Source organism: Phoenix dactylifera, unplaced genomic scaffold (assembly GCF_009389715.1).
Source record: "Phoenix dactylifera cultivar Barhee BC4 unplaced genomic scaffold, palm_55x_up_171113_PBpolish2nd_filt_p 000922F, whole genome shotgun sequence".
NCBI classification, from domain to species: Eukaryota; Viridiplantae; Streptophyta; class Magnoliopsida; order Arecales; family Arecaceae; genus Phoenix; species Phoenix dactylifera.
The window spans coordinates 137,175-150,109 of NW_024068282.1; the positions used below are offsets into that span (position 1 = coordinate 137,175).

At 43.2% G+C, this 12,935-nt stretch overlaps 1 protein-coding gene across 1 annotated transcript; it reads left to right on the top strand.

Moving 5' to 3' along the window:
- The first annotated feature begins 1,393 nt into the window (after positions 1 to 1,393).
- LOC120107608 (DNA repair and recombination protein RAD54-like) lies at positions 1,394 to 8,720 on the top strand. The gene is made up of 7 exons (XM_039120940.1): positions 1,394 to 1,731; positions 3,628 to 4,008; positions 4,452 to 4,538; positions 4,646 to 4,886; positions 5,032 to 5,157; positions 5,444 to 5,500; positions 5,636 to 8,720. Exons 1-7 carry the CDS (start codon positions 1,499 to 1,501, stop codon positions 5,729 to 5,731), a joined length of 1,221 nt encoding a protein of 406 aa, XP_038976868.1. The 5' UTR covers positions 1,394 to 1,498; the 3' UTR covers positions 5,732 to 8,720.
- The last annotated feature ends 4,215 nt before the right edge of the window (positions 8,721 to 12,935 follow it).

The window sequence follows — 12,935 nt, forward strand, 5'->3', positions numbered from 1 at the left end:
TTCAGACCTCCCGGCTTTCTCTACAACCTTAAACCGTTGACGTATATTGTAGATAGTCTTGATAGTCGTAACATTGAGGGCATCTCTTTCCTTCAATGTGGATAATATGTCCTTTGGACGAACCAAACTCTTCGACATATCCACTAACAATTCCGTCTCCTGCTCAGATAATCTCCCTGCATATGAGTGCCCCTCCAGATTCTCTGCAGCGGGATGATTGTGCACTCCACATACGACCAGTAATATCCAATCATCCGCAGTATCCAATTTCTTTCCTCTTAATGCAAAAGGGCATCCACACTTCTTTGTCCCACAGGCAGTCTTTATTCGCTTTTCTTTTTTGGTTCGGTACGTCCCACCCCTCTCACAACCTAACGTAATTCTGGATTTCTTAGAAATGGTATCTGCATCGGATGATTTGATTACAACAACAAAACCATTTCGCCTCCCAGCTTCACGACACCAATTACACAAGTCCTCTCTACTCTTGAAGATCTATACATTAAACAATTTATGTAAGTACACAGTTGTAAAAATAGCTCGCTAAACTAATACAAAATTGCACAATACATTATAATACCTCGTAAGTTGTAAATTCGCTTGTGTAATCCAGTACAAATTCTGATCCAATTATACTCGATTCGGTTGTAGCATAGCCCTACATATAAAATAATTTATCACCAAGAATTAATGAATCAGAGGATCTGTTCGGCACAAAATTCAGCACGGCACGCGATTTGGCACCAGAAGCCTTCTGTTCGGCTGCACAGTGCCGGACAGAAGCCTTCTGTTCGGCAACACAGAGCCGGACAGAACCCTTCTGTTCGGCTGCACAGTGCCGGACAGAAGCCGAACAGTGAGCCGGACAGAACCCTTCTGTTCGGCTGCACAGTGCCGGACAGAAGCCTTCTGTTCGGCACTGTGCAGCCGAACATAAGGCTTCTGTTCGGTTGAGGGTTGCCGAACAGAAGGCTTCTGTTCGGCACTGTTCAGCCGAACAGAAGCCTTTTGTTCGGCGATCCAGTGCCGAACGGAGCACGAACCGTAAAAAAAAAAAAAATTTCGAAACAAGGTGGAACACGTACCTTTGCGGCCGATTCTTCGTCCCAAATCACTAGTTGCTTGTCCATGCTTCGAATGGGGCTTAAATCTCCTTCAAAGATCGCCTAAACGATGTAAATGGATCGAGGGGTTTAAGGGGGGTTTGAGGGGTGTTTTTTTTTTCTTTTCAAAACGAAACGGAGGAGGAGGAAGGGGGGTGTACTGAGAAAATTTCAAGGGCAATATGGTAATTACACTAAAAGTTAGTTTGGGTTTTTTTTTTTTGGTTTTTGGGGGTGTCCTTAGCAATAGGGGGGGTGTAATAGAACCCCCCTTTGCCTCCTCCCTGCCGCCAAAATTTGCGCCACCTCAACATTATATCCCGCGGGTGCGAAAAATATGCGAGAACGAAGCGCAGAACCCCCGAAATCACGCAAAGGAAAAAGCAGCAGCAGAAATGGTCTCGAGGAAAGAAGAAGAGGACGAGGAAGAAAAAGAAGAAGTAGCCGAGATTTCCTCCGAGTCTAATCAGAAGGACGAGAAAAACGAGGACTACAACGAAGACGATGGAGAAGAAGAAGAAGCCGATCGAGACGAAGACGATGAGGAAAGCGAGAAAGAAGAGCGTTCTTCCGAATCCCCACCTTCCGATCAAGAGCGGAAGTCCCAGAACGTCGCCGCTCTCGTCAGGTATGCCGGATGTTCTCCTATTCTCCTCTCTGATTATCAGCAATCCGACGGTTCTGGATTTCCTTCGTGAATCGCTGTTTTTTTTTTTTTAATTTTTTAAAGACTGAATCTGATGCTGAATCTAGGGTTTTATCTGGGAAGTATTAAGACAGGGTCCGATCAATGTCGATTTTTCTTGTTGAGGAAGGAAGAGCGAAATTTGTGATTCAGAAAATTATAAGGCTGGAGTTTGGGGAAAAAAAATGAAAAAATTGGGGCATTTATTATATTTCAAGAATGGAAATGTGTAGGTCTAACTCATAATGTGAATGGAGGACACTGAGACAATAATTCAAAAAATATGCAGAAAAACCTCGGTTAAGAAAATTATACTCTTACTTTGCTGTAAATTGAAATTATTGCAATGTTTTTTGATATCTCTCAAGATTTCTTACCTTCTATCAAGTTCAAATAATGAGACTAATTCTTCCCTTCATATAGTTTTTTCTGTTATAACAAATGAAAGGATAAAGTAAAGTCGAAACTTCAAGGCTGCCTGGAAGCTAATCCTCGTAAGAGGAGGATAATCAAGCTATATTTTCTGAACTTTGCATGTGTTTATGATTGATATATTTACTTAAAATTTCAAAAATGAATATGTGTGGTGTGTTTCTAAGATTCTTGATGAAATCACTCATATTACATAAGGTGAAAATACAAATCTTCAAAGAATTCTTGCTAGGTAAAGTGTTCAACACTGAGTTATTATATTTAACAGATATTGAAACTTTTTCCTGCGTAGAGTGTGATCATGTTTGTTAGGTATCTTCTTCCGGTAACCAATACCATGACATGTGTGGCTGTGTATGCATACATTAAGTATGCTATATTATCAGAACTCTAAATTACACAAGGCAGTGGCACACTTGGGCTTTCAAATTTCTAAGAACTTTGAGGAATTAAACCTTTACCTTATTGTGTAGTTTGCATAGACTTCAAAGGAAGGTCATTAAACTCCCAACTTTATCTTCTCCATCAGCAGATGCTTCCTTATTCTACTTCTTTATGCGGCAACTTAGATTGTTTATATGTGCAATCCAGGCTAGATCTCCAACCTGGGTGATTTTTGCTAGTCAAATACAAAGTACTGAAAAGAAAAAAGAAAAAAAAACTTTTCTCCTGTTGCCTCCTAGTAAGCCTTACAGCACTTGGTTTTTTCTTCCAGAGTGAGATAAGACTCAAGTTAACATTTTATTGAAGGCTCATATATTTGATTTATATGGTCGCTTAGCTAAATAATTTATAATCGCTTAGCATAATGATGTCATTTTTCTGTTGTCGTTAGAAATGTTTTAAGATCTATAGTAATACTTAAAATTGGCAAAAACACATGAGAGTAGAGAGGAAAGATGAAGTTGGGGTGGACAGAATAGTGCATATGTGGCGGTTTTACTTTTTTGGTTGTTTATATGAAAGCATCCTGGACCAGATTTCAAGCAAATTTCAGCAAGCGGGGGCTCATATAATCAAACTTTTGTGTTCTCTGCACAATTTTGTCAGTTTTCCTCTGCCTTTTTGCCACTTGTTACTATTATCCAAATTCTAGAATTTCTTATTATTCTCCAAACAAGTTCTGTTGGGCTTCATAAACTTCTGCAATTATTATTTCACAAGAAAAAAAGGATTACAATCTCCTAGAAATGTGAGGTTACAATCAACTGGTGGATGACCGCCTGTCATTATAAATATAAGAAGCATGATAGCAGTCTTGATCTTTAAAGGGACAAGTTATTATTTATATTGTATTCTTTCTATATTCCCCATCTCTGCTTCTTATTTTTGCAAACCTCTTTGGTTAAGTATGCAATGGTTTAATAGTTTCTTTAACAATGATCAGTCTCCTCCTATATCTGACAGAGGAAACCTTCTTGTAAGAAGACAACCACTTATTCCACGAATACTGTCTGTTTCTGATGGAGCAGCAGTGGCTAGAAAGCCATTTAAGCCACCATGCCCAAAGGGATATAAAGATCATAATGAAGAGCTCACTCGCCGCCTTTGGGCACGTAAAAGGTTTGTTCCATGGGGTTCCTTGAGGCCATCTTTGGTTGCTATAAGCAACCTTCTACATACCCCTAGTGTTACGAATGATGATCCTTCAGAAAAGAATCAGTATCTGCCACCTGGGATTGAGCCTTTAGTCTTATGGCAATCTGGAGGATCAGATGAGGGAAATAGCAATTTTGTGCAGATTGAAGTAGATCCACTACTTGTTCGTTATCTTCGACCTCATCAAAGGTATTGTTCTTGTTTCTCTTGCAAATATGTTAAATTTTCCTTCATATTCAATTAGGAGAGTTTTCTTTTTCCTGTTTTTTCTACTCAAGAAGCATTCTCCTTGTTAAGATATACCAGTTCTCTTCACATTTTTTTGTCCACCTCCAAGCAACCCCCCCAACCCAGGGGGTTGCCCCACCTCATGTCCTCTCCTGCTTCCTCTCTCAGTGGCTTAAGACCATATAGACTTCTCAATGTTGGGTTGTTGTTAATGGTTCTTGTGACAGACTCCTTTATCGATATGATTAGTAAATTATGAAAGAACTGAATCTATGTCAAAAAATAAATGGAAGGTAATTGCTTTCAGATCGACTAGTATGCTACAGTCTGTCCTGCTACAAATCAAGTTATTTGAGCCTTTATGCTCTGAGGTGAAATTTCTTTAACTTTGCAATTTAATGCAGAGAAGGGGTTCAATTTATGTTTGACTGTGTTTCTGGGTTATCCAGTTCTGATGGTATTTCTGGATGCATTCTAGCAGATGATATGGGGTAATCAGCTTTTCCTTTGTTATCTATCACTGTGTTCATGCTCCATTTATCTGTTCAGTATTTGTTCCTGAGTGCCTCTTTTGTCAATTATTTCCTATATTCTGCAGATTGGGTAAGACTCTACAGTCAATTGCTGTGCTGTATACCCTCCTCCGCCAGGGCTTTGATGGTAAGCCAATGGTTAAGAGGGTTATGATTGTAACTCCTACAAGCCTTGTTAGTAACTGGGAATCTGAAATTAATAAGTGGATTAGTGGAAAAGTTCAGCTACTTGCTCTATGTGAAAGCACAAGGGCAGATGTCCTGTCTGGGATTGAAAGTTTCCTAAAACCCTGCAGTCCTTTTCAGGTTTACCTTTAAATTTTTCAATTTTTTCACAGTTAATTAGAATTGGACACTTATCACTTGTATGGCACATCAACTGGCAACCTATTTTAATTGTTACAGTAAGCTCCACTTTTGACACATTTATTAATGCATGATACTCTTCCAGGTGCTCATCATATCTTATGAGACATTTCGAATGCATTCAGCAAAATTTGAAAAGAGCGGAAGCTGTGACCTTCTCATATGTGATGAAGCTCACAGGCTGAAGAATGATCAAACATTAACAAATCGAGTATGTGAAACTCTATCATAGGCTTTTCAGATAGATGGTTGGATACTGTTGTGTTTGTAAAATGTTTGCTAGATGTTTCTTTTGATATTCTTTCTTTTGTCAACGTATTAATATGGATGGTTCTTGAAGTTCCTTTCTGGCTGTTTTAGAATTAACTGTTAAATTAGGAATTCAAATTATATATGCTTTCATTTGAATCGTTTTTCTTACTAAGGTATAAATTATATCCATATATTTATCTTCTATAATATAACATTTACAGCTTAAATTATTATACTTTTGACAGGCACTGGCTGCTCTTCCTTGTAAACAGCGTATCTTATTGTCTGGAACCCCTATGCAGGTAACTATATATATATATATTATGTACATGCATCATGATAGTATGTACATATTTGTCTATGTATATTAGTTTCACATAATGTGGATGAATTTTACAAATTTTGCTTTAGTTAATTTAGCGATTCTATTTCTACAGAATGATCTGGAGGAATTTTTTGCTATGGTGAATTTCACGAATCCTGGAGTTTTAGGGGATGCAGCATATTTCCGTAGATACTATGAAGTGAGTTGATTGCCTTATACTCAGTCAATGTTCAAGAACCCATGCATGAACAGGGAACACGTATACTCTGATTACACCAGCATTGTTTCCAATTTCATAATGAGAGATAGTAATAAATTTTCTTCGAAGTTCTAGCATATGTTATGCCATAGCTACAAAGTTGATAGTAAAGTGAAATAACTGAAGCTGGAATATTCAAATGCAAATCTAATTTCCATAATATCTTTTTTGAACTTAGTCTAAAATTTACTAGAATCTCAAAAGCATTGAAATATTTCAACCTGCATGCAACTGCGTGCAACTATCCAATTGGAGTTATATTTTAACATGATATTAGCTTTCTTGACTAATGTAAGAAGAAAATAGAATGTCTAAAAGCTACACCTTGCCATTTAGCCAGTTATCCGTAACTTTATACACCTTATACTGGAACGTGTAGTTTAATCAATCATTATCACTAATAAGATGAATCTGTATTCATGCTTAATAGATAATCTGATGCTTGACCTCTCAGGGATGCCCTGCAATGCACCAGAGGTACCCGAAGACTAGATATGAAGAGAGTTTATATCATATTATTCACTTGTTCTCCATGATCTGAGAATGGAATAGCATAAAACTTATGTTGAAGTTATGGATAAGTGATTGGTATAAAAATTATGCCTTGGGTTACTAGGGGCAAGGTAAAATGGTAGGAACAGGAAACTAAGAAGTTTAAGGCTTTAATTAAAGGGTTCATTGTAAACTTATAACCAGACTACAGTGTATACCATATCACAAGCAGAAAGTACAAAGACAGGAGCATTAATAATAGAAGAATTTCAGCGATTAATAATAGAAGAATCAACATATGAGTCCCTGTTGAAAGAAATGACCTAACACATCAAATCCAGCAGACTCATTTCAGTGATTAAAATCAACTACCAAAAGAAACTGAAATCTGATGATACAATAGGGATCATTAGCAGCAAAGAGTAATCAGAATCAGTGGAGAAAGAAAGATTAATCAATGAAGAGGAGAAGTTCAAGAGTCAGGAAAGGAGGAGCAGCAGGCCAGCTAGCCTATCTTTTCTTCTCTTATTTATGGACATGACATGACTCCCAAAATAACTCTACTTCTAAAACCATCTGGATCTACCTACAAAACCATCTAGCTACCTATCCTTTTACCGTGTGAGTCTAGGACTTTACAAATGAGGGAAAAAAACAAAGGACTTTAGCCAAATGTTACTGTTCACACAATTATAGCATATATAACAAGATATGCTGAATCGGTACCGGTAGGCGTACCGGTCGCTTACCGGACTGGCTTGGACTGGTACCGAACCGGTTTGCATAACACAGCGCGCCGCACGCTCTGCCCAGAGCCCACATGGGCCCATAGCTCGCTCCTGCCGCGCTGTGGCAAACCGATGCGAATCGACCAGTTTGCACCGGTTTCTAGCTATACTGATTCGCACTGGTTTCTAGCTATACCGGACGAAACTGTCCGGTTCCGGCCAGTTCGTGCTAGTTCTGGTCCGGTAATATTGGGTTCCGGCCCCTATGGGGCGGGAACTATTCGTTAATGCTGAATCAGATCGGTCGGCGTCGGTACTGGTTCGATACGGGCTGAACCAGTTGGTAGGGCTGGTTCAGCATTCCTTGATATATAGTGCTGTGAAAAGTAATTTTTCATTAATATTGACACTTTTTAAATAAACAAGCAATCAATAAACACTAGAGGCTCAGAACAAAAATCGAATCTGAATAGTTTGAGCAGCCTTTGGTTTGTTTCCTTGATGCACGAATAGATGGATGTCGACCAATTATGTCTTTAATGTTGATGTTTGCTTCATTCAACCCTCTGGAACTCAAATTGGTGATTGCAAGCTTTTTGAGCCGATTCTTTCATCCATTGTATCCTCCCTTGTTGCGCGTCCACTGATCCTCAATCAGTATTTCATTGGTATCTCCTTCATCTCTTCAAAATTTCTAAGTCATTGGCTTCTCTTATTATTTCAAGTTTGCCTTTCCATCCTTTTGGACTAGACTTCAGGGTCTAGAAGCTTCACTTTAACCTGCAGTGGTTAGAGCCAAAATTTTTGCATGCATTGCATTATCACTGTTCTATGATCTGCACAAAAGAAAAGGTCAATCCTAGAAATAAACAATTAGATATAAGGTTCGCCGTCTCAGTACTGGATCTCATACTGGTGCCATACTAGCACAGTATTGGTACCATGGTATGCTGTATCGTCAGTACCGATCGGTACCGGACGAACCACATACCGTACCGTACCGACATTCGGTACGCCTATACTAGTGCGGCACTGGTATAGGGTTCGGTATTGATACGACGAACCTTGATCGGTACGATACGATATGTGATATTTTCGGCATACTGAGTGTCGGTATGCCTCCTGTACTATGTACCGGTACCGAACTAGTACGTATGGTACGCCCCGTATCGCCCAGTTTGGGCTGGTACGAATATAAACTTCTGGTAGAAGCATCAAAATTGCAACATTGGTGAAATTGAGGAAATTGAGAGATGACAAATAGCAGCATCCTGGTATTCAATGTATAAAAGTTGTGGAAGTGAATGCAAGTTTAAAATTAATAGTCTGGGGGCTGTTGTAGGAAAAGTCCTAAAGCATGATAATTATCAAGGGAAATTCCATAGATATCTTAGTATTACTTTGTTAGGTAACTGAATTTCTTCAAAGACTGAAAATGAAACCTAGGAACCTATTAGATAAAAATAAAATGTAATGCCAGAGTTGCGTTGTCCATGGGCAATGTCTGAATATTGATTTTTTTTAAAGTTTGGTGAAATTTAGTGGATGTAGTATATCAAATGCAAGAACTATGTAAAAGGCTAGCAAACATTTATGTATTTATATATCACTTTAGGAAAATGAAAGGAAGCTACACACATATAGGCAATTATGTGTATACATAATACATACATACATTCATAGATACATACATTCATAGATCCATACATACATACATACATCTATATACATACATGCATACATATATACACATATATACATACATATATATATACATACATACATACATACATATACATACATACATACATACATATATATATATACATACATACATATATATGTATACACACATACATATATATAGATACATACATATATATATACATACATACATATATATATACGTACATACATATATATATGCGTACATACATATATATATATGCGTACATACACATACATACATACATACATACATACATACATACATATATATATACACATACATACATACATACATATATATACACATACACACACACACATACATATACACACACACACAAATATACATACACATATATATGTATATGTGTGTGTTAAAAATTTTGATATACATTGTTGACCCCTTTCCTAATAGCTTAAGCTTGTGGGTGTAATAACTCCAAACCTCATCCAAAAAGGCTAGCCGAAAGGTATTATGTGGGTTTCTTGATCCTGTATAAGTACCCAAGATTTTCTCAGCAAATAACCAATGTGGGACTAAATACACGCCCGCACGGGTCCTCACATACTCCTCCTATTCAACCTCTAACGTCCTCATCAAGCTAAGGGTTCACATCCATTCAAATCTAATCATAAGTACCACGATCGGCCTGTGGTCAGCCTCCATGAATCCATGTTGCAGTGCCTCCTAGCCTACATAAGCTATGGGCCGAGTTTACTTTGATACCTGTTGCTGGAAATTGGACCCGGGGGCCGCCGTGAAGCCGGGGAAGGAGGAGCTCCGCTGCTGCAGGGGGCGGACGGCGGTGCGCCGGCTGGCTGCGTCCTCCGCTGCGGGGGGGTGTGCAAGTCCTGCAAAGAAAACCGGTGGCCGGGCTCCCCGGCGCCGGCCCTCCGATGCCTAAGTCAGAGGGGGCAAGTATGTGGAGAGAGCAGGGGAGAGAGTATGTGGAGAAGACAAAGAGAATCTTGTGTTCAATTGTGTCTGTGCTGTTTTCTTCCTTTTTCCCCCGGTCTAGGAGGGTTCTCTCCAGCTCCGGGTTTTTTCTCTGGTTTTTTGGTCCTCCCTCCTTTTTCCCTCCAGGTTTCCTTTTATAGGAGGATTTTTGTTACCTGGGAGGTGACAGGAGGTTTGTCCTGTTTTGTAATAATTGGGCACGATTTGGCCCATTAATGGCGTAATGGAGAACGGGACCGGATCAGACCGGAATCAGGAAGTTGTCACGGTCGATCGGACCTGTTGGAGTGGTTGAACCGCCGGCTGTGGTGGGCCTGGGGTCCGTGGATGGTAAGTGCATTTATTACCGAATGAACCGGCGGTCAGGGAGAGCCATACGTTCTGATGGTTCAGTGATCCGGAGATCGTCTTGGGCCATGTTCATTAAATGCCTGAGTGCATCAGAGACTTGAGGGAGTCTCATGCATTAATGGCAGGTCGTGCCGAACGCCTGCGGAGATCTTATGCCTTGATGGCTTGGAGATAGTGGCAGGTCGCAAGCCGTAGGAGTTGTCAAGTCCCTTGGACTTTAGGCGGAGGTTGAACATTTGGTTAAGGCATCGGCTCGGCAAGGGTGCCGAGCCGAGCTGATCGCCCAATGGGGCGCCCTGTGGCGGGGCTGCTTTGAGTACTCCTGGTCGGCGCCCTTTAGGCGAGCACCTTCTAGCAGAGCGCCTCGGCGCTGTCTTTGGTCGGCACTTTCTAACCGAGCAGCTTATTTTAGTTGGGCACCTCTTGGCGCGCACTCTGGTCGGCGCCTTCTAGTCGAGCGCCTTCCTGGTCGGCATCCTTTGGCCGAGCAGCTTTCTGGTCGGCGATCTTTGGCCGAGCAGCTCTCCGTTCGGCACTCTTTGGCCGAGCAACTTTCCGTTCGGCACTCTTTGGCCGAGCAACTTTCCGGCTGGCGCTCTTCGGCCGAGCGCCTCCGTGAATGTATGGCTTGGGGTTCTTCCCCCAACACTACCCCCCGACTTCCGAGCTCCAGTTGGCCATCAGCTGGAGCGCGGGAAGTAGCTTTAATTGGGTCATTGCAAATTCCGGAAATTTCGATTTACTGCGCGTTTTGAGTTATCGAACGCTTCGAGGTGCCTTTAATAGGCGGCGTCTCTTCTTTCCCGAAGAGCCTCATTATTGGGACACCTTTTGCGAAGCGTCCTCGCGTCGTGGGCTCATGATGGGGCCGCACGATCCTCGATTGCGGACGCCTTTCCGCGCGATCCGATGGGGCGCTTCGACGTTCGAAGTGCTAGCCCTAATTAAATGCGTCGTTCTGTCTTTTAGACCGACACGTGTTATCATCTAACCAGGACGCAGCGCTTTCTTCGCTGATCCGGGCCGTTGGGGAGGTCTATATAAACTCTCCCCCGGCCCCTGTCCTCTTTTTATTGCCTTCTGCTTCCAGCTTCCTATTCTCCCAGCCTTCCTCAGACCGAAGTCCCTTTTCTCCGGCATCTTTCCCAGGTCCCCTTTCTTTTTGATTTCCCTCTCTTGTAATGGGTTCTTTGCCTAGCGAAGTAGTATCCACCATGAGTGTCCTGGAGGTCGAGATGACCGAAGAGTGGTTTTTCCCTCTTCACGGGTTCCGTTTGGAACCCGCCAGGCGAAGGGATCGGGTAACCGATCCTCCGGTAGGCCGGATCGGAGTGCACTCGGAGTCACTCTGGGCCGGCCTCCGATTTCCTCTTCACAGCTTTGTGAATGAGTTGCTGGCGGTATGCCAGTTGGTTCCGGCGCAACTCACTCCAAACGCTTGGAGGACAGTGATGGGTTTCCTGTCACTGTGTTTACTACAGGGGATTCCTACCTCTGTCAACGTCTTCCGGCGACTTTTTATTTTCAAGTCGAACCCGGGAGACGGGGAGTGGCTCTACATCGCCCTCCGGGTGGGTCGGCCACTTTTTCATGGTGCCCCCTCATCCATTCATGGTTGGAAGGAGAAATTCTTCTTCCTGGGTTCTGAACGGTCCTGGGGGTTTGACCCCAGGTGGAGGCCGGCCCAACTTAAATCCATCAACAGGCTCCCCCAGCTTTCTCCGCGTGAGCAGGAGATCTTCGATACCATCCGCAGCCTTGGGGACGGGATTTTGCTGAACGGCCTCATTAGCGAGGACGCCCTGGTGAACGTGGGCTTGAGCTCGGCACGTCCTCAGGGTAAGGATAGTTACAGCAACTTCTTATTTCCTTATTGTTCTAATGTTCTAATTTTGCTTATCTTTGCAGACATCGCAAAAATGGTGACCAAGAGCGAAGTCCTTTACGCCCGCTTCCAGAAGAGGGCGGCCGAACTCTCAGGAGAACCGACCGAGCCGAGGAAGAAAGCAAAGACCTCGGCGAAGACCTCGACGACCACAACAGTTGAGGCGCGCGCTTCTTGCCCCGTGCGCCCTGAGGCTGGTCGGGGAGAGGGCGTGGGCTCTGGCGGAGCCACGATGGCACTTCCGTGTCCGGTGCCGATTTCGCAAGTCCCTGGTCGGCGGGAAGCTCCAAATTCCGACCAGGGAGGGAGGACCTCAACAGATCTGGCGCTCGCACGCCCCACCTCTACCACGCAGCGGTCCGGTCAGCCGTCTACTCGACCCCAATTCCCCAGCTCTGAGCCGGGGAATAGCCAAGAAGCAACAGGGTCGGCCGCACCCAGGCCAGCTGAGGCCGGTCTGGCGGGTTCTTCGGGTCCTCAGGAGCGGGTGCCTTACGCTCCTGGATGGGCTGTTTTCGAGGGCGACTCGGCCCTCGATAATGCACAAGTGGCGCGCGAAGTTCTTCGGGTCGCGCTGCTTCCGGCCGACCAGGCCAAAATTCGGTCCATGAACTACGGCGAGTTCATGGACTCCGCTATTTGCTCTTCCATCCGAGTAAGTCAGCTTTTATCTCTGTGCAAATTTGTGTTTCGGCTTAAAACTGTTTCTTACATGTCCCTCTTGCAGCGCCTCCACGAGACCGAGACGATGATTCACATCATCCAGGACTATCGGGACCGGGCCCGAAGGCATCAAAGGGGGCGCGAGGAAGCCGAAACAAAGTTCCTCGCGTCTGAGGCCGAGCAGAAAGTGCTTCAAGCGAAGCTAGGGGCGGCCGAAGACGAGGTTCGGACTCTGGTCGCCGAACTTGAAGAGGAGAAGGGCGCGCACTCTTTGACTATGTCTGAAGTGCGCGACGCGGAGGCCCGCCGGACGGAGGCCGAATCGTCGCTCGCTATACGCGAGCAGGA